Raw genomic sequence first — 20,352 nt, 5'->3', positions numbered from 1 at the left:
GTCAACGCCGTCTCCTCCTCCTGCTTCAACACCCTTCGCATTCTCCATAGGATCTACAAGTGAATCCCCACTGAAACAAGAAGAACAGTCACCCAGACCCTTGTCAGCAGCAGGTTGGACTATGGAAACGCCCTCTACGCAGGAGCCTCGGCCAAACTCCTGAGACAGCTCCAACGCATCCAGAACGCCTCTGCACACCTGATCCTCGACATCCCTCGCCGCAGCCACATCACACCCCACCTGAGAGACCTGCACTGGCTCCTGGTCAACAAGAGGATAACCTTCAAGTTCCTCACCCACGCACACAAGGCACTCCACAAAACCGGAGCAACGTACCTCAACAGACTCAGCTTCTACAACCCCACCCGCCAGCTCCGCTCACCTCGCCCTCGCTACAGTCCCCCGCTTCCGAAGAGTTACCTCAGGCGGCAGATCGTTCTCCCACCTCGTCGCCAAGACCTGGAACACCCTCCCCATCCACCTACGACAGACCCAAGACCTGCTGACCTTCAGAAAACTCCTCAAGACCTGGCTTTTCGAGCAGTAGCAGCCGTGGTTAAGCAGTAGCAGCATTCGTAGCAGCCGTGGTTAACCCATTGGTCAACCCACTTGTGAATTTGTCTTTGAGTGAGGGGAGGGTCCCGTTGCCCTGGAAAAGGGCCATGGTGATCCCCCTCCTCAAGAAGCCTGGGTCGGACCCAGAGGTTTTGGCCAACTACAGGCCGATTTCTCTCCTCCCGGCGTTGGCTAAAATCATGTAGAAGCATGTGCATGGCGCTCTCTCTAGTTTTCTAGAATCCAATGACCTGCTTCACCCTTCACAGTCCGGCTTCCGCCCTAATTTAAGTACGGAGACAGCACTGCTGGAGGTGTCAGATTATCAGGGAGACACTGGATTCTGGAGGCACGGCCATGCTTGTTATGCTTGATCTGTCGGCGGCGTTTGACACCGTCCCCCATGAGGTGCTCCTCGGCAGACTTTATGACATCGGTCTGAGGGGGACGGTGCTCAAGTGGTTTACATCTTTTCTTGAGGGCCGCCGACAAACGGTCTGGGCCTCCCCGAGCTCCGCCGAGATGCCGCCATTGGGAGTCGGTGTTCCGCAGGGTTCTGTGTTGAGCCCGACTCTTTTTAACATCTTTATGACACCTTTGGCGGCACTGGTGGAGTCCTTTGGGGCCCGGATCGTGTCCTACGCGGATGATACTCAATTGCTTTTCGCGTGTGGGAAAGATCAGGCTTTTGATGGTGAGAATATCCGGGGCTGCATGGAGATGGTTTTCAGCTGGTTTCAGCTGAACAGCCTAAAAGCCAATTCCAATAAATCGGAGGTTTTGTTCTTCGGTTGTTCCCTTGACCCCGATTTGCGGGCTTGGTGGCCAATAGATATGTGTCCCCCTGCCCAGTCATTGCTTGTGGCAAAAAATCTGGGAGTGAAGATTGATAACAAGCTGACTCTGAGATCACACATTCTTGGCCTGACGGGCACCTGCTTTGGTATACTCAAGATGCTCCGGAAGTTCCTGCCTTTGCTCATAGAAGAGCATAGAAAGATCACTGTACAAGCCTTAATTGGCTCCAGACTGGACTATGCGAACGTCCTGTACGTAGGTCTTCCGAACTATCTTGTTCAGCGGCTGCAGGTTGTGCAGAATTCCGCGGCTCGTGCCATTTTTGGCCTTCATAGGCGAGTGAGAGCCTCCGGTTTGGTGCAGTCGCTTCACTGGCTGCCCATCCAGAAGCGGATTATGTTCAAGGCACTGACCTTGGCGCATAAAGCGCTTTTTGGCGCCGGACCAAAATACCTACAACGCAGGTTTGCTTTTTACCGCCCGGCTAGATCATTGCGGTCAGAATCCCTGTTTCTGGCTGTGGTCCCTCGAGTTAGGAAGGCTCGCACTGGGGGGGGCGCTCCTTTACTTTAAGGGCCTCTCAGTTGTGGAACACCTTGCCTTTGGCCCTCCGGTCTTCCCCTAACTTGCTTCTGTTTAGGAAGAGCCTTAAGACCTGGCTTTTTAACCTTTATGATTCTTTTCTTTTGCTCTCCCATCTTTTTGTGTGTGTTTTTATGGTGTTATGTTTTTATATACTGAGCTGCCTCGATAAAGCGCCGGGACACTCCTCTGGAGTAGCCGTGCGCTATAAAAATAAAACTATAACATAACATAACAGCATTCCCCACCCCAGCGCCTTGAGACCCTCACGGGTGAGTAGTGCGCTTTACAAATGATATGATTGATTGATTGAAACATCCACCCTTTTCATTGCTACAAAAAGCTAAAATGTCAGCAAAGCGCTATTTGAATATTAAATTAACCCCGCAAAAATCTACTATATCTGTATGCCCTCAATCTTCCAGGTTTAAACCGATATTTTACCGTTTGAAGGCTGTGGATGCACGTTCCATTTCAGAAAAATAAAGAACATTTAATTTCATATACGGGTCTACTAAAATTACTACTTTCATATAATTCACTAATCCAAAATCAAAAGACTTTTCCAATAAAGGATTACCAGCCATACGTTTGAATTGGTTCACTTCAAGCAGTAAACCAGCAAAATAGCCTTGGGGTGAGGACAATACATTTGTTGCAATTATCCAGCAGGTATTTAAGGGGGAAGAAGAATAATTCAAGCTGCATGAATGGATCAACTCCACACCCCTTAAAACCTAATAGAAACACTTTTGTTCTAAAGTAGAAGTTTAAGGTTACTCTCAATCCGATGGGGCACGCTTCTTGTTTCAAAGGGGAATGAAGAAAGAATTTTGTGGGAGGATTTTAGAGAGTTACCTAGGCAGCATAAGCACCTTGTCACTGTAAAGTATGATAGGGATTGAACTGATTAGTCAAAGCCCAAGAGCCATTATAATATTAACAATAGAAGAAAAAAGTAATAACGTGTATTTGTGACACCAATTTCAAACAAAATAGCAATACCTTTAATTATAATTAACTGTAATAATGTGTTATCAATAGTACTTGCCAACCAATTGTAACACTACTGTTGGACAGGCCGCGTGGCTGGGCCGTCCCCCCTCCGCACAACAGGGCCCGGACCCCGGCTCTCCCTGAATCCCCAGCAAGAGCCACCCCGGCATCCCCCCGAGGCAACCCACAACCCGTCCACAACGGGACGCCAGCTCCTGAACCCTCCCGTACCGGCTGGCCCTGGTCCCCGTCAGCACCATGGCCCCGGCCCAGCCGCCATCTTTGGACACTACAGCACGAGGCCGCATGGCCTCGACCAGACCCCAACCCTGGGCCTGGCCCGGCCCCGACATCGCGGCACCACCCTCCACGCAGGAGGTAAAGAGACCACTTGGCAGGTCAATGAAAGAAGAAGGCGTCAACGGCTCTCCTCCGCCGGGTGTCGATCACCCCCGGCCTCCCTGGGCGCTGGCTCCAACCCCCTGCTGGGTGTCGGGACCCCTTCATTCCGGACCTCCCGACCTCAAGGCGCGAGGGTCCGGACATCAAAGGGAACCAGACCTATAACTGGGGAAGCCCCAGACCAGGAGGGCAGTTGTATCCTGGAGTCGAGAGACACCGAGAAGAACTCATCCTTGACGGACTGCTGGCGCTGCCGCAGCCCTGCCCTGTGAACACTTCGTCTTGGCCTGCTGGCGCTGCCGCGGCCCCCCCCTCGTGAAACCATCATCTTGGCCTGCTGGCGCTGCCGCGGCCCTCTGCAGCGTGAACTACTACCTTGGCCTGCTGGCGCTGCCGTGGCCCTCTGCAACGTGGACTAACACCTTGGCCTGCTGGCGCTGCCGCGGCCCTCTGCCCATCGAACCATCGCCTTAGCCTGCTGGCGCTGCCGCGGCCCTCTGTACTTGAACCATCACCTTGGCCTGCTGGCGCTGCTGCGGCCCCTTCGTTGTCGACCTTCATCTTAGCCAGCTGGCGCTGCCGCGGCCCAACCTTGCAGACTCCTAAGCTCGAGGATTGTGAGCTTCTCTCTTACCACCCTCTGTACCGACCCGGTACCAAGACTGTCCCGCTACCCCTTTCCCTACAGAGACTAGAATCGAGAGGGCCCTCGAGTCCTGAATCTCCTGTACCGCTGATAACCTTGCCGCAAGAACCCTATATAAAGAGTGTTGATCTCATCCTTGTGTGGTGTCTATCTGTGGGGAGGGAAGTGACTTGTCTGTACGATCGCCGGAGACGGCCCTCATCGGAGGCCTCTCCCCCAGTATTCGGCCGACCCTCTGGGTCCCCGTCTAACATTGGTGGCCAGCGGCGCGATCCGAACCTACGCATAACCGTACAGAGGGTCACTCGCCCCACGACACACAAACACCATGACAACAAAAGAGAGCGGAGCAACAGAAAAATTCCAGATGGAAAAGCTGGAAGAATACAACCACAGAACTGAAACATGGAATTAGGCATTTCAACCACAGGACTGAGCACGAAAGAGGACTTCAAACGAGCCCTGGAATCTTGGGCGGAGACGGGTACGACCGTACCCCAAACACAAAGCCACGAGACACCCGAAACAAGCCCCACGCCGACGGAAGAAAGAAGATCGGGTCTCTCCCCAGAAGAGGTCCGGGAACGGGAAAAAAGCAGGCTCCATGAATTAGAACTGGCACGACTTCGCTTAGATGGAGAGCTCAAATTGGCGGAACAAAGAATAACGTTGGAACACTTACGGCTCCGAGAGGAGCGAGAAGAGAAACAAAGGCAGAGAGAGCTAGAAGAGAAGAAGCTAACCTACGAACATGAGCGCAACCTCAAAGAACTAGAGATTCGGAAGCAGAACAAGGAACTCGGGGTCCCCGAGCGCACGAACACTCCTGCCCCTACAGACCCCAAGGTCCACATACCCAAAGATGTCGTCAGAGTACTACAAGAACGATGACATCCAGCAATGGTTCAAAGCGTACGAAGTAGCCATGACCTCCCACCGGATTCCCCAAAGCGACTGGGGAGCCGGGTTATGGGGGAGGTTTGTCAACGAAGGGCGAGACGCCCTGCTGCAACTCCCGGACCATCTGATGACATCCTACGACCACATGAAGGCCGCCCTCCTCACTCGATACGGACTCACACCCGAGATGTACCGCCAGCGGTTCCGCGACTGCAAACGGATCCCGGGTACAACTTGGGTGGAATACGTGAACTTCTTTAGCCGGGCCTTCGAGGGGTGGATCAAGGGCAGCAACGTGACCACCTACGAACAGCTCTTTGACCTTGTTGTGTGGGAGCACCTTTCTAACAACTGCTTCATCGAACTCAGGCAGCACCTCCTGGACAGTAAACTAACGGAACCTCGGCAACTCGCCGCCGAAGCTGACCGATGGGAAAGCACCCGAGTTGGCCGAAACGGACCCAGCGAAGCGCACAGAACTGCCCAAGGGCCCCATCGCCCCCGTGGAGGAGGAGGCCAGGGCCGGGGTAGGGACACCGGCCCGGTGACTCCCGCCAGCAACACCCCGCCCCCGGCCGGCAGGGGAAACCCCCCGATGCGACCCGGCTTCCGAGCCAACATCACTTGCCACCGATGCCAGCGACCCGGCCACTACGCAAATGATCCCAATTGCCCAAAGAACCCGAACCCTTTACCCCGCCAGGTCGCTGCTGCAGCCCTGGGGGAAGAGCAGCACCCAGAAGACCAAGAAGAGTACGAAAACGACCAGCCTGAGTGGGAACCGGCCGCCATGTCCCTGGTTTGCTTAGGGGAGCGAGACCTGATCCCTCGGGCCCCCCTTCCCGCCAGCACGCAGAAGTACAGCCAGTGGGTCAACATTAATGGCCGCCGGGCGGAAGCCCTCCGCGACACCGGGGCCAGTGTGACCGCGGTCCGCTGTCATCTGGTGGCCCCGGACCAGATCTTGCCGAACATTCTTTGCCCTGTCCGGTCGGCCGACAACTCAGAAAGTCTATGTCAAATGGCCTACGTCCCCTTCGAATGGGGAGGAGTATCAGGGATGCTGAAAGTAACTGTCCGCGATGATGCCCCCGTGGATTGCCTCCTGGGGAACGATCTCGAAAGTTCTCCCTGGGCAGCAGTCGAACGGAGAGAGCACCTGGGGATGCTGGGCCTCCCCGAATGGGTCTGTGCTACGACCCGGTCCATGACCGCCCGTGCCGTCCCCAGTCCAGAAGAACCAGAGTGGCCGGAGCCTCCTCCCGCGATTGTCCCGGAGGAGGCCACCCCAGAAGCAAGTATCCCGGCCCAAACCGAAGAAGGACCCGGTCAGCTCCCGGACCTCCCCGACCTGGCCCAGTGGCATCAAGAGGGGGGCCCCACCAGGAACAATTCCAACAAGAACAAAGAACCTGTCCCTCCCTCGAGGGACTCCGGCAGCAAGCCCTTGCCCAGAGCGCAGGGGACACCTCGGGGGCCCACTGGATCTACTGGGACAATGACCTGCTCTACAGTGAGCAAAGGATTGCAGAACTGGGGGCCAGTCGGGTGCTGGTGGTGCCCCTCCGCTTCAGAGATTTCCTCTTGAACTTAGCCCACGATATACCCCTTGCCGGACACCTGGGACAGGACAAAACGTACGACCGCCTGGTGACCCACTTTTACTGGCCCCGAATGCGAAAAGATGTCACCAACCACTGCAGGGCCTGCCCCACCTGCCAGGCCAGCGGAAAAAGTGGCCGAAAAACCAAAGCACCCTTGCAGCCTTTTCCCGTCGTCACCACCCCGTTCGAACGGGTGGGAATAGACATTGTGGGGCCCCTGGACCCCCGAACCGCCCAAGGACACCGGTTCATCCTGGTGGACCACGCCACCCGCTATCCCGAGGCTATCCCTCTTCGAACCGTGACGGCGCCTGTGGTAGGCCGAGCCCTGATGGGGATCTTCTCCCGGGTGGGCTTTCCCCGGGAGGTCGTCAGCGACAGGGGCACGAACTTCATCTCGAAATACATGAAGTCTCTCTGGCAACAGGGCGGGGTCACCTACAAATTCACGACCCCCTATCACCCACAAGGAAATGGATTGGTCGAGCGGTTTAACCGCACTCTCAAAGGAATGATCATGGGCCTAGAAGAGCCCCTCCGTCGCCAGTGGGACGTGCTACTCCCATGCCTCCTGTTCGCCTACCGAGAGGTCCCTCAAAAATCCCTAGGCTTCAGCCCATTTGAACTCCTGTACGGGCACCCCGTCCGGGGTCCCCTCAGCCTAGTCAAAGAAGGTTGGGAGAGGCCCCCCCAGAAAACTCCCCCGGATGTGTACAAATACCTCTTGGCCCTTCGCAACCAGACCCGGCGATTCAGGGAGATCGCCAAAGTCAACCTTGAAGCCAGTCAGGAAGACATGAAGAAATGGTATGACCAGCACGCCTCCTCCCTCGAGTTCGAGCCGGGACAGGAGGTCTGGGTGATGTCCCCGGTTGAACCCTGTGCTCTACAGGACAAATGGTCCGGGCCCTTCAAGGTGATCGAACGCAAGGGGCCCGTCACCTACTTAATCGACATGGAAACTTCCCGGAACCCCCTACGGGTCCTCCACGCCAACAGACTCAAGCCCCATTTTGTACGTTCAGAACTCAGCCTCCTGATGGCTACCGATAATGGGACGGAAGAAGACTCTGAGCCCCTTCCGGACCTGCTGAGGACCCTCGAGCAGGATGGCTCCGTGGAAGGGGTCAGACTCACCGAGGCCTTGGCCCCGGAGCAACGTCAAGACTGTCAAGCTCTCCTGACACGATTCGCCTCCTTGTTCTCTCTCACCCCTGGGGTCACCCCCTGGTGCCTTCACGATGTGGACAGCCCCCCTATTCGCCACAGGGCGTACCGCGTACCAGATCGGGTGCGCACCTGCATCCAGACCGAGGTGTCCAAGATGCTAACACTGGGAGTGATCGAACCCTCGGACAGCCCCTGGGCCAGCCCCGTCGTCCTGGTCCCCAAGGCTGCCGCCCCGGGCGTTGCCCCTGAGCTCCGGTTCTGTGTGGACTACCGGGGACTGAATGCCGTTACCAGGACCGATGCTCACCCTATCCCCCGGGCAGATGAGCTAATTGACCGTATGGGGGCCGCCCGCTACCTGAGCATCTTCGATTTAACAGCGGGCTACTGGCAAATCGGCCTCACCCCCAGGGCCCAAGAACGATCCGCCTTCTCTACCCCGGATGGTCACTACCACTTCAGGATGATGCCATTCGGCATGAAAAACGCTCCGGCAACATTTCAACGACTCGTGAACCAGGTACTGGCGGGCCTCGAAGGATTCAGCGCCGCCTACCTGGACGACATCGCTGTGTACAGTCACCACTGGACCGACCACCTCCGCCACCTGCGGAAAGTTCTACACGCCCTCCAGCAGGCCGGGCTCACCCTCAAGGCCAGCAAATGTCAGGTGGGCCAAGGGTCCGTGACCTACCTAGGACACCAGGTGGGAAGCGGTCTGGTGGCCCCCCTCCAGCTCAAGATCGCTGCCATCCAGGCCTGGCAACCCCCTACGACCCAAACCGAGGTCCGGGCCTTCCTGGGGCTCACCGGGTACTACCGGCGGTTTGTGAAGGACTACGGCAGCATCGTGGGGCCCCTCACGGAGCTCACATCCAAGAAGAGCCCCAAAACGATCAACTGGACTCCGGACTGCCAATCGGCCTTCGAGAAGCTGAAGGCCGCCATGTGCACTGCCCCCGTGCTCCAGGCTCCCGACTACGGCCGGGAATTCATTGTGCAGACGGACGCCTCCGATCATGGTGTGGGGGCCGTCCTCTCCCAACTCAACACCGAGGGAGTCGATCAGCCAGTGGCATTCATCAGCCGACGCCTGCTGGCCCGGGAACAGCGCTGGAGCACCATCGAGAGGGAGGCCTTCGCCGTAGTATGGGCCCTCAAGAAGCTCCGGCCCTACCTCTTCGGCACCCCCTTTCGGGTGCAGACAGACCACCGACCCCTGCAATGGCTGATGCAGATGCGGGGGGAGAACCCGAAACTGTTGCGCTGGTCCATCTCCCTACAGGGGATGGACTTCACTGTGGAGCATCGTCCAGGCCAGGACCACGCCAACGCAGACGGCCTGTCACGCTTTTTCCGCCTCGGCGAGGAGAGCCCCCAAGAGGATGGCTGACTCTCCCTGCCTTCAGCTAGGGGGGGGACGCATGTTGGACAGGCCGCGTGGCTGGGCCGTCCCCCCTCCGCACAACGGGGCCCGGACCCCGGCTCTCCCTGAATCCCCAGCAAGAGCCACCCCGGCATCCCCCCCGAGGCAACCCACAACCCGTCCACAACGGGACGCCAGCTCCTGAACCCTCCCGTACCGGCTGGCCCTGGTCCCCGTCAGCACCATGGCCCCGGCCCAGCCGCCATCTTTGGACACTCAACCTCGACTCGACCCCAACCCTGGGCCTGGCCCGGCCATCGCGGCACCACCCTCCACGCAGGAGGTAAAGAGACCACTTGGCAGGTCAATGAAAGAAGAAGGCGTCAACGGCTCTCCTCCGCCGGGTGTCGATCACCCCCGGCCTCCCTGGGCGCTGGCTCCAACCCCCTGCTGGGTGTCGGGACCCCCTCATTCCGGACCTCCCGACCTCAAGGCGCGAGGGTCCGGACATCAAAGGGAACCAGACCTATAACTGGGGAAGACCCAGACCAGGAGGGCAGTTGTATCCTGGAGTCGAGAGACACCGAGAAGAACTCATCCTTGACGGACTGCTGGCGCTGCCGCAGCCCTGCCCTGTGAACACTTCGTCTTGGCCTGCTGGCGCTGCCGCGGCCCCCCCCTCGTGAAACCATCATCTTGGCCTGCTGGCGCTGCCGCGGCCCCCCCCCTCGTGAAACCATCATCTTGGCCTGCTGGCGCTGCCGCGGCCCTCTGCAGCGTGAACTACTACCTTGGCCTGCTGGCGCTGCCGCGGCCCTCTGCAACGTGGACTACCACCTTGGCCTGCTGGCGCTGCCGCGGCCCTCTGCCCATCGAACCATCGCCTTAGCCTGCTGGCGCTGCCGCGGCCCCTTTGTTGTCGACCTTCATCTTAGCCGGCTGGCGCTGCCGCGGCCCAACCTTGCAGACTCCTAAGCTCGAGGATTGTGAGCTTCTCTCTTACCACCCTCTGTACCGACCCGGTACCAAGACTGTCCCGCTACCCCTTTCCCTACAGAGACTAGAATTGAGAGGGCCCTCGAGTCCTGAATCTCCTGTACCGCTGATAACCTTGCCGCAAGAACCCTATATAAAGAGTGTTGATCTCATCCTTGTGTGGTGTCTATCTGTGGGGAGGGAAGTGACTTGTCTGTACGATCGCCGGAGACGGCCCTCATCGGAGGCCTCTCCCCCCAGTATTCGGCCGACCCTCTGGGTCCCCGTCTAACAACTACTTATTAATAATAGATACAGTCAAAATACGTGCAATACCACCAGTATTTGTGATGGCAATATGAAACGGCAATACCAGTAAAAGTTTAACAGTCATATCAATAAAATGTGATGAATATTATTTGCGCTATCAGGAGCAAACATGATAGTTAGAATATTAATTATATATATATATATATATCTACCAATAGTTCAGTCACAATATCAACCACATTTGTGAAATTAATATCAAGCTTAATAATTGAAGCAAGGAAAAGAAGCTAACTGAACAGTCAAGTTTTACATAATTTTTCCTAAAGAGGATTAAGTCGGAATACTTTTTAGAAGAATATGGAGATCGGGCCACAGATTTGATGCCAGTAATGAAAGAGTCACAGCCACCCAGCCTGGCCCTTTTGATTCTAGGATTTGTTACTATTAACAAAAGAGGAGACGGCAAAGTACAGGAAGGTCAGTGTAGTTAAAAAATGTATATTGGATAAATAAGGCCATCGATGAAGAAGGCCCGGCGAGTGAAGCAGAGTGCTTTGAATTGAGAACTATTTTTTATCTGCAACTAAAGAACGGGCATGAAGCGGAGGGGAGCTCAGCAGCCCATCATGCAGTTGCCAAGCCATAAGTTTGTTTGCTGAATAGTAAGATTTATGTTTAGCGACTATTAAACATGAAACAGTTGTCATTTATCAAAGGTGCAACTGCACTTAAGCAGAGACAAAAATTAGTTCACATGAGGTCAGGATTGTCATAATTGAGATGGTTATTTGAGTGAAATGAGCACTCGATGCCAAGCTTAAGTAGAAGGACCGAGCCAAGGAAGCCAGTAGCGAAATGTAAACATTAAAGAATGTGGGGCTGAGAGGCATGCCACAAGTGACCCTTGCATTTGACTTAAAGGGAGGCATGTGAACTGACTGAGATCACTCTAAAAGACAGGAACCTAACCAGCTCAGTACATTTTTGCTGACTCCCAGGTTTTTGAATCAGGATAGAGTGAGATAATGGGTCTATGGATGAAGACAGATTAGAAAGAATAAGGGCATCCGAGAGTCTAGAAGCATTTTGAGACCTTATCTGTCACCAGAGCAGACTGTAATACTCCAGTGGCGTAAATCATTCACGTTAACTCATAATATTCTAGTAATAATGAGATGCCCAATTTCTGGAAACATTATAATGAAGGAAGACAATGTAATAAGGGGAAAAGTCATAATAGAATACATGAAGAATGTAACTTTCACCTTCTCCCACCACTCCACATATCTACTCCCTCCCTTGTCAGCAGGGCACAAATCGGGGTACACTTAGGTGGACAGCGTCCACCCACTATTTTCAAAGGGTGGACGGCGTCAACCCTGCCGATAAGCGTGGCTCCACTGAAACATGCTGAACTCGTCCTGGTGTAACTTTCAGACAATACATTCCACAGCACCTGCATGTTGTCTGCTTTCGTTCCCAGCAGCAGTGTGCAGCCAGCGAGGAGGCTTTGTTATTTTAAATTCCAACTGGGCACAATACAAAAGCTGAAGTTAAGCGTCCATTAGGAATCCTTTTTTTCAAGTATCCTGGGTGAGAGCTATATGGAGCCTCACACCTAGGGGATTCATATAAACCCTCTACCCACTGAACTACACTGCACAATAGCCTGTACTGCTGGGACGAGAGCCCGGATTGGCCCCTGCCCCTTTGGCCTCATAACTGGAGTCTGACTCCCAAACCTAGGGGACATGGGGAGGCCGGGGTGCGGGCGGCACCCAGGCCGGGGAGGCCAAAGCGCAGGCAGCACCCGGGCCGGGAAGGCCAAAGCGCAGGCAGCACCCGGGCCGGGAAGGCCAAAGCGCAGGCAGCACTCGGGCCGGGAAGGCCAAAGCGCAGGCAGCACCCGGGCCGGGGAGGCCAAAGCGCAGGCAGCACCCGGGCCGGGGAGGCCAAAGCGCAGGCAGCACCCGGGCCGGGGAGGCCAAAGCGCAGGCAGCACCCGGGCCGGGGAGGCCAAAGCGCAGGCAGCACCAGGGAAGCCTGGGCAGTACCCGGGCCAGGGAGGACTGGCTGAGCTACCCATATTCTGCTTGATCCAGCGCCGTCTGCTGTCCCGCATGCTGTTGCTGCCCCTGCCCAGTCCGTGCACTGCCCCTGACTGCTGTACCAGTCCGCGCACCGCCTTCAGGCCCAGTCCCTGCACTGCTCGCTGTCCCCTACCCTGCGCTGCCTGCACCAGGACCTCCTACTAGAACCACTTATAGAGATGAGCAGACACGAGCAACGGGTGTGCTGCCAATGCACAGCCAGTTGGACAGAGGCCAGTGCTAGGACCCTTGGCCCTCCCGATGCTACACAGCCATGGAATACTTGGACCTGGATGCCAAAACAGTTTTTCCTCCTCCCCACAATCCACCAAAGGACCCTTCACCTGCTGACACTACCACTTCTCCTGCAACACAACCTACGAAAAATCCTGCACCACTGCTGCCCAGAAGACCAAGAATGCCTCACCACCACTATTGTATCCTGCTCAACGCCCGCTTACTATGAAAACATGTCACGGAAATTTGAGACACCATCAACACCCTCTCCATGAACGTTGCATTCATAATGGCTCAACCCCTCCTTGAACCCAGACACCACCACTGCCACTCCCAAAGGCTACATGATGATACACTGTAGCAGTGCCACGAAACAAGGCAGCATCATTGCCATCATCTTCAAGAAAACCATCAGATGCACCATAATGAATGACGACCCCACTTCTCTCATGGAACACCTCAATTTCCTACTAAAAATGGAAGCAAAGACCACGATAAGAGGCACCCTGGCCTACAGACCCCCGAAACACGAGCAACATCATTGCCCCTCTAGTAATCGACTCTCACCTCTACGTCCTACTCTCCGACTCCCCTTCGACAGATGCCCCCCACAACGCCAACTCCATTGCACTCCTGGAGAACCTGAACATCTTTGGCCTCACCCAACTGGTCACCGAACAAACACACAAATCCAACACACTCGACGCCATTTTAACTTTAAGTGACAGAATCAAATTCAGCCATACCACAGAACTCACCTGGACTGAACACACCATCGTACACTTCATCATCATCGACGCCCAGCACACCATCACCAGGCATCAGATCTTCTCCCAACACAGCTGGAGCAAGGTCACTGAAACTCAGTGGGCATGGGCCCTCACCACCTCACAACCCGAGGCTTCAATAGACCACTATCAGGCCATCCAGAACTTCGCCGCCTGGATCACTGACACAGTCACCACACTGAAACCTACTTAATCCAACAAGGGCCCCAAACATGCAGGCTGGTACACCCCAGACGAAGCGCAACTGGCAAACACTGGGGAAACAGCCAGAGAGCCCCGCCAACAGAGCAGCCCACAAAACAGCCCTTGGAAACTAACACCGGCACATCAAAGAAGCCACGAAAGCAGCCATCACCATCTGCATCGACTCTGCGGCCAAACACGCAAAGGAACTCTTCAAATACTCAAAGAATTCCCCAACCCAACAGCCATAGAGAACACAATTTACCCCCTCTCAAGAACTCTGCGACACCTTCTTAGCCTACTTCTATAGCAAGATCACCAGCATCTACAACACATTCAACATTCTACCAGCCACTCATCACCCATGACCTCAGCGAACAGCAGCCAAGCCGTCACCACCTGGTCAACACTCACACCCCTCACCACCTCCGCCATCATGTCTTGCATCGACTCTGGGGCACCTACTGACCCCTACCCCCACCACCTCTACAGCCTTGCAACGAACCCCATCAGCACACAACTCACCAGCACCTTCAACATCTCTATCTCCACAGCAACCTTCCCAAACAGACGGACACATAGACGTCAAACACCTCCTGAAGAAAGCCTCCACTGACTCAACGTTCTCAAAAACTATTGCTGATCTCCCTGCTCCCCCACCCGGCCAAAGCTCTCAAAAAAAACATCAACCAGCAACTCACTGAATTCCTGGAACAAAACCATCTACTTGACACCTCTCAATCAGGATTCCTTGACAACCACAGCATTGAGACCACGCAGATCGCCGCCAATGACATCAGAACACTCCACGACCATGGAGAAACCGTGGCCCTGATCCTACTCGACCTCTCCGTGGCATTCGGCAGTCTCCCACAACACCCTCACCAACTGACTCCACAAAATAGGCCTACAGCAAGACGCCCTCAAGTGGATCGCCTCCTTCCTCACAGGATGCACACAGAGCATCCGACTGCCTCACTTCATCTTCGCACCCTAAGACATCATATGCGGCGTACCACAAGGATTATCTCTCAGCCCCATCATGTTCAACACCAATATCACCACCCCTTGCAGACACCGTCAGATTCCACTGACAAACTCCTACGCAGATGACACTGTACTGATCCTCTCGCTGATTGAGGACCGCTCTAAAACCAACTTCTGAAATACCATAACCAACGTAGCCGAATTAATAAGAGGCAACTGCTTCCAACTCAACTACGACAAAACAGAAGTGCTGATTTTCAGGAAGAACACTTCTGCATGGGACCACAGCTAGCAGCCTGCAGAACCTGGACCCACACCGAACGACCATGCACACAACCTCGGCATCAACCTGGACAGCCAACTGACAATGAAACAACATGTTAATGCAGTCGCCTCCTCCTGCTTCCACCCACTGCAAGCTCCACAGAATCTTCAGATGGATTCCAAACACAAGAAAGACCATCACCCAAGCCCTCATCTACAGCTGCCTCGACTACGTCATCACCCTCTACACCGGCATCTCCACCCAGCTCCTCAGAAGACTCCAGACCATACAGGCAGACTCATCCTAGACCTCCCCCACCTGAAAGACCTCCACGCTCCCCATCCAGAAAATATGTCAGTTCAAGATTCTCACAGATGCCTACAAAGCCCTCCATAACACAGCACCTGCCTCCCTCAACCTTCGACTGAACTTCCCCCATCCTGCTAGACACCTGCGCTCCTCTTCACTAGCCCTTGCACACACGCCCTGCATCGATTGCAGCAGTGGCCACTCCTCGTACACCGCTGACAAGACCTGGAACGACCTTCCCCTCCTGCTCCGTACAGTCCCCTTTCTGGCAGACTTCAGAAAGAGACTCAAGATCTGGCTCTTTGACACAGACACAACAGACAATACTCCTAGGGGTGAGACTGTTGCACTACACAAATGCTGTTTGATTGATTGATAGTTGCAAAAGCGATCACTTCACAGGTACTTAAGAGAGGCCTAGTTTTGACTTTGTTCGGTCCTTGTATCAAAGAGATTTGCATGAACTTTAAGAATGTCAGATATGTTGGTCTGTACCCAGTGCTTACGCAATTAACAATTTAAATACCACAATTTAGTTGTATTTTCTTTATATCGCTACTCATCTCAATGCAGGGTGTAAGTGTGCTTTACAGCACATGCACGCATTAAACATCGACAAATCATGGGTGTGTAAATCAACGTATAGGATGAGTTACAGTGAGGGTTACACACAGTGTATGAGCCACATGTCTTAGCTCACTGGGCACGGACAATACTTCAAATTGTAGTTTAGTGAATTATAAACGATTCAGGTGGAAATTAAGGTAAACTGCAAAATCCCATGTTTAATTAAAGAAAACACTACTCCTAACCTGGGAATGTATTACTACGCATGTATGTTACTGGTGGGATTTTCATTTCAACTCTTTAACCTCCTAGATTCTCCCCTCCCAACCTAGATGCGGTCCTGGCCCTTCTCACCTCTCCGCTCTGCTTTTGTACCTCCCGGGCTGCCTCTCGATAACCGCATTGAACCAGATGCTGATGCACGAGCGCCAACAAGCGCCGTTCAGGGTCCGGGGAAGCCATGCTGCTACCAACGCCTGCCATGCACTAAGCACACTTCAGACACGCTTCCGGCGCGTCGCGAGAGGTATGCCGGGACACGTAGTCTGATTCCTTTAACTCAATTTCCGGTTCTGCGCATCGAGTACGGTGAGACTGTTGTCCTTCCCTACTAGTACGCCATGTTTACGCGTTGACCCCCGGAAGTAATTCCTCCGTCTGGGTTAGTTTTGTCTGGGCGGGCACATCATGACTCCCGCCGGGAAACGTAGTCTTTTCTTGTGAATGCCTAACTTGGCTTTCTATTTCTTCAACGACGCCTCAATTTATAGCTATACAATACTACACCTTGCTTCCGTATAAACAATTACGGGATTTTATTAGTATATTGTAGAAAACGACCCAATATTTTCAAATGTACTACCAAATGCAGTCTCTTGGCATAGCTGCCAAGGTTTCAGATTGCTATGTGTGACACTTTCATAATTTCTGTGTAATTATGAGTGACATTTCAACAAATATGAGTGACACTTTCTCGTGAGCAAAATCAAGCAATGGAGACCAGGTAAATATATAAATATCAGAAATTACACCCATGTGAGCAACGAAAAACTCTCAGAAGATCTTGAAAATGCTGTAAACCACCAAAAATGAAAAGTCACTAACAATTGACAAATAGTTTCTCCAGGTCTGTCACATGTAAGACATGACCAAGCAGGCATAGAGGCACTAGTAAGGATCTAAGGTGCTAATTGTAATTAATTTATTTAGTCAGTGTGCTACAGGGTTAGTCAGGCAGTAATAATAGTTTTGCCCTTTAATGCTAATAAATAATAATAATGTATGGACTGCACTCATTGTGTCAACTGAGTAGAGGTCTGGGGCAGCGTCCTGAGAGCAGTGGGCTGCAGGCTCTGGTAGAGCAGGGACGCTGTAATTAAATATAACGTACTGTTGACTCGAAGTTGAACGTCACCTGGCCACAATTTAAAAAAAAACGGATGGGACTGACTCGTATGTATAGCTCAATTTACATGAAACAATAGTAAATAAGATGTAATGATCAATGAGATCTGGCTCATGCTCCGAACTAAGCAGCACTGCTCAGTGCAGCCTGGGCGAGTGGAGCTGCAACAGGGTCTCAGTCAGGCTGCAGTGAGTGACGTTCTAAATTAAATATATAACAGCCACTGCCAGGTCCTGTATGAGTTATATTTTCGCGCCGGCTGCAAAACTACGTGTTACAGCCATGGAGGTTAGAGCAAACAGAGGCAGGGCTCGGCTGAACCGCCAGGCACAAAACGAAAACAAATATTATTGTTTTTGCCGCCTATTTGACATACCAGCGATGGAGCGCGCACACTTTAAATGCACAGCTCCGTGGTGTGAGGCGCCTTGCAGGAATCCAATCAATGATTCCACGCATGACTGAGTCTGACCGGGCGGCCAGCGTGGATATATCAGCTCAGCTGTTGTCATTTAACCAACATTAACGGGCACCAGCTGAGAGTTACAAAATCAGGCTGACTCCAAAGAAACATTCCCAGCAATACTTTAAATTCACGCACCTGTGTCAGCGCGGCCTCGACGAGTTCTGTAGCACGCACCAAGGCAGTCAGATTCTATTGTAATGATCACTGACTGATCATGCCTCTGCCATGACTGTGCGTCCCATTTCAACGTCGTAAACTCCAGTGCCCATGATCGACGAGGCACCAATATAATTATTGCGGCGATGCCTGGTGGGTAGCAGCAAACTAAAGCAATTTAACTGCCGCTCGCCCTGCCGCGTACTCTGCGTGAGTAATGGATACACTGTTTGCATTCACGTGACCCCACCACGTCACGTGAATGCCGTGCCGGACGGGCCGCAGCAGCTTGGCTAAAAATGAATGCTCATTGTGCAGCCAGCGCAGCAATGAGCCACCAGGTTAGTGCCAATCCTGTGCACTCTTGACACCAATGACACAATCTACTGTCAGAGCAGCACACGGTCCATTTGCGCTGCTTCCTCATGCGTCACAACTCACTAAGTGTTTGGCCTTGGCGGCGATTTCGGCCCGCTTGTCTTTTCCTCTGCACCGACAGTGGTGGCAAGGAGGCGCCGCAAATGCATGACGTTTAATTTTAGTGCGGGGATGCGGACCACCGAACGAAACTGCGTTAGTGTCACGCCTAATGCGTGACACTTGGCAGGTCTGTCTTGGATTGATTAACACTCCAACATAGCTTTCAAGTTTCACTGCTCCATTTTTAGGTCTCGCCTGAGACAATGCGCTTGCGCATTGCTGGCGATATTATAGTAAGGGGAAAAGAAAAGTCTACCAAAGAGCTTTATAAATGTGGTTTATGGCCAGTGCGTGTGAGGCATTCAAGCGCGAAGCTGGCATCTGGACTGCTTTCTCCAGCCCACACTCGGCCTCACTTCCTGCTCCCCCTCTTACTTTCGTTATCGCTCACACCCCATATGCTCGTTTCCTCCCACCCTTCCTTTGATGCCAGAGGGCTTTGGAATGCGGATTATGGCCAGTGCATTTGCCTCACCATTTCATACATGCCAACATTTCAGGAGAGCAAAGTGGGAGATTAAAAAAAAAAATCGGGAGAAGGGGGCTTTGAATCGGGTTACTGTCATGTATGGGCTTTGGAAGTGTGCTGCTGTAGGATCGGACATTTGAAACGCAAATGCACGTTTTTTTCTTACCTTTCAGAAGCACATGCAGCATAATGGCAGGCAGAGAGGGTAATGCAAGTGTTGGGCACTGGCCTGGCAGGTTGTTGGCAGTGCATGCACCCCCCACCCTCCTGTGGCAGCCCGGGCTGAAACAGCTCCCCCCAGCTCCCTTGTTAATGACCCTTTGTTGTTTTTTCACCCCTTCGAGAGCCCCTGCATCGCCACTCTTTGCTGGAAGAATTAGCACTTTACACAATACCAAGCCCTGTCAGCTGAAACCCCGAAGAATCGGGTTTTTGCTTGTACGAATCGGGAGGCGGGAGACTAGCCTTCAAATCAGTAGTCTCACGCCTGAATCGGGAGGGTTGGCATGTCTGCCATTTGCTTCCCCCGCCCCCACCATCAGACTTGAAAGGAATGCACTCCCCGATATCTTGTTCTTTTAGCCCTACACTCGCAATGCATTAGCTAAAGCTCACCTGTGGGCCTTTTGAGCCTCACTAAAAGCTCCTCTCCTCACGTCTCTTTCTCGCTCTCGCATCCACGCTCTTTCTGTCACTCCTTGCTCTCTTTATCTCCATTCCTCCCCTGTAGTTCTCTCTCATTCTTGCGCTCTCCCTCACTCTCCCCGTAACATCCTTCTTGCTAACCTACTTTCCCTTTCAATGCTGAATATTAAAAAATATAAGCAGTCGCCAGGTGTTTTTAACTCAATTTTTTTCACTTTCTACGTGCGCACCACCCGTGTGTTATTTTTTTTTTCTCCTCCTTCCCCTCTCTCTACGTCTCTTTCTCGCTCTCGCACCCACGCTCTTTCTGTTAGTCCTTGCTCTCCCTCCAACTCCACCCTCCAACTCCAACTCCACCCTCCAACTCCAACTCCACCCTCCAACTCCACCCTCCAACTCCACCCTCCACCCTCCAACTCCACCCTCCAACTCCAACTCCACCCTCCAACTCCACCCTCCAACTCCACCCTCCAACTCCACCCTCCAACTCCAACTCCACCCCCCAACTCCAACTCCACCCTCCAACTCCACCTGCCAACTCCACCCTCCAACACCACCCTCCAACTCCACCCTCCAACTCCACCCTTCACCCTCCAACACCACCCTCCAACTCCACCCTCCAACTCCACCCTCCAACTCCACCCTCCACCCTCCAACTCCACCCTCCAACTCCACCCTCCAATTCCACCCTCCAACTCCACCCTGCAACTCCAACTCCACCCTCCAACTCCAACTCCACCCTCCAACTCCAACTCCACCCTCCAACTCCAATTCCACCCTCCAACTTCACCCTCCAACTCCACCCCCCAACTCCATCCTCCATCCTCCAACTCCACCCTCCAACTCCAACTCCAGCCTCCAACTCCAACTCCACCCTCCAACTCCACCCTCCAACACCACCCTCCAACTCCAACTCCACCCTCCAACTCCACCCTCCAACTCCACCATCCAACTCCACCGTGCAACTCCAACTCCACCCTCCAACTCCAACTCCACCCTCCAACTCCACCCTTCAACTCCAACTCCACCCTCCAACTCCAC

The 20,352-nt window shown here is 53.6% G+C and overlaps 1 protein-coding gene across 6 annotated transcripts in view; it reads right to left on the bottom strand.

Annotated features, from left to right (window-relative positions):
* TCOF1 (treacle ribosome biogenesis factor 1) overlaps positions 1-16,273 on the bottom strand; it is a 402,392-nt gene extending 386,119 nt beyond the window's left edge. For 2 of the 6 annotated variants that reach the window (XM_078653595.1, XM_078653594.1), the window contains exon 1: positions 16,045-16,270. In XM_078653595.1, coding sequence (XP_078509721.1) covers positions 16,045-16,173 — 129 coding nt within the window. In that variant the 5' untranslated portion in view covers positions 16,174-16,270. Of the gene's footprint in view, positions 1-16,044 lie in introns of all 6 variants that reach the window. The other 4 variants (XM_078653593.1, XM_078653591.1, XM_078653592.1 and 1 more) reach the window with 4 other exon arrangements.
* Between the last annotated feature and the right edge of the window lie 4,079 nt (positions 16,274-20,352).

The sequence above is a fragment of the Lissotriton helveticus genome, chromosome 7 (genome assembly GCF_964261635.1).
Source record: "Lissotriton helveticus chromosome 7, aLisHel1.1, whole genome shotgun sequence".
Classification (NCBI taxonomy): Eukaryota; Metazoa; Chordata; class Amphibia; order Caudata; family Salamandridae; genus Lissotriton; species Lissotriton helveticus.
This window is presented reverse-complemented; position numbering and strand designations above follow the sequence as displayed.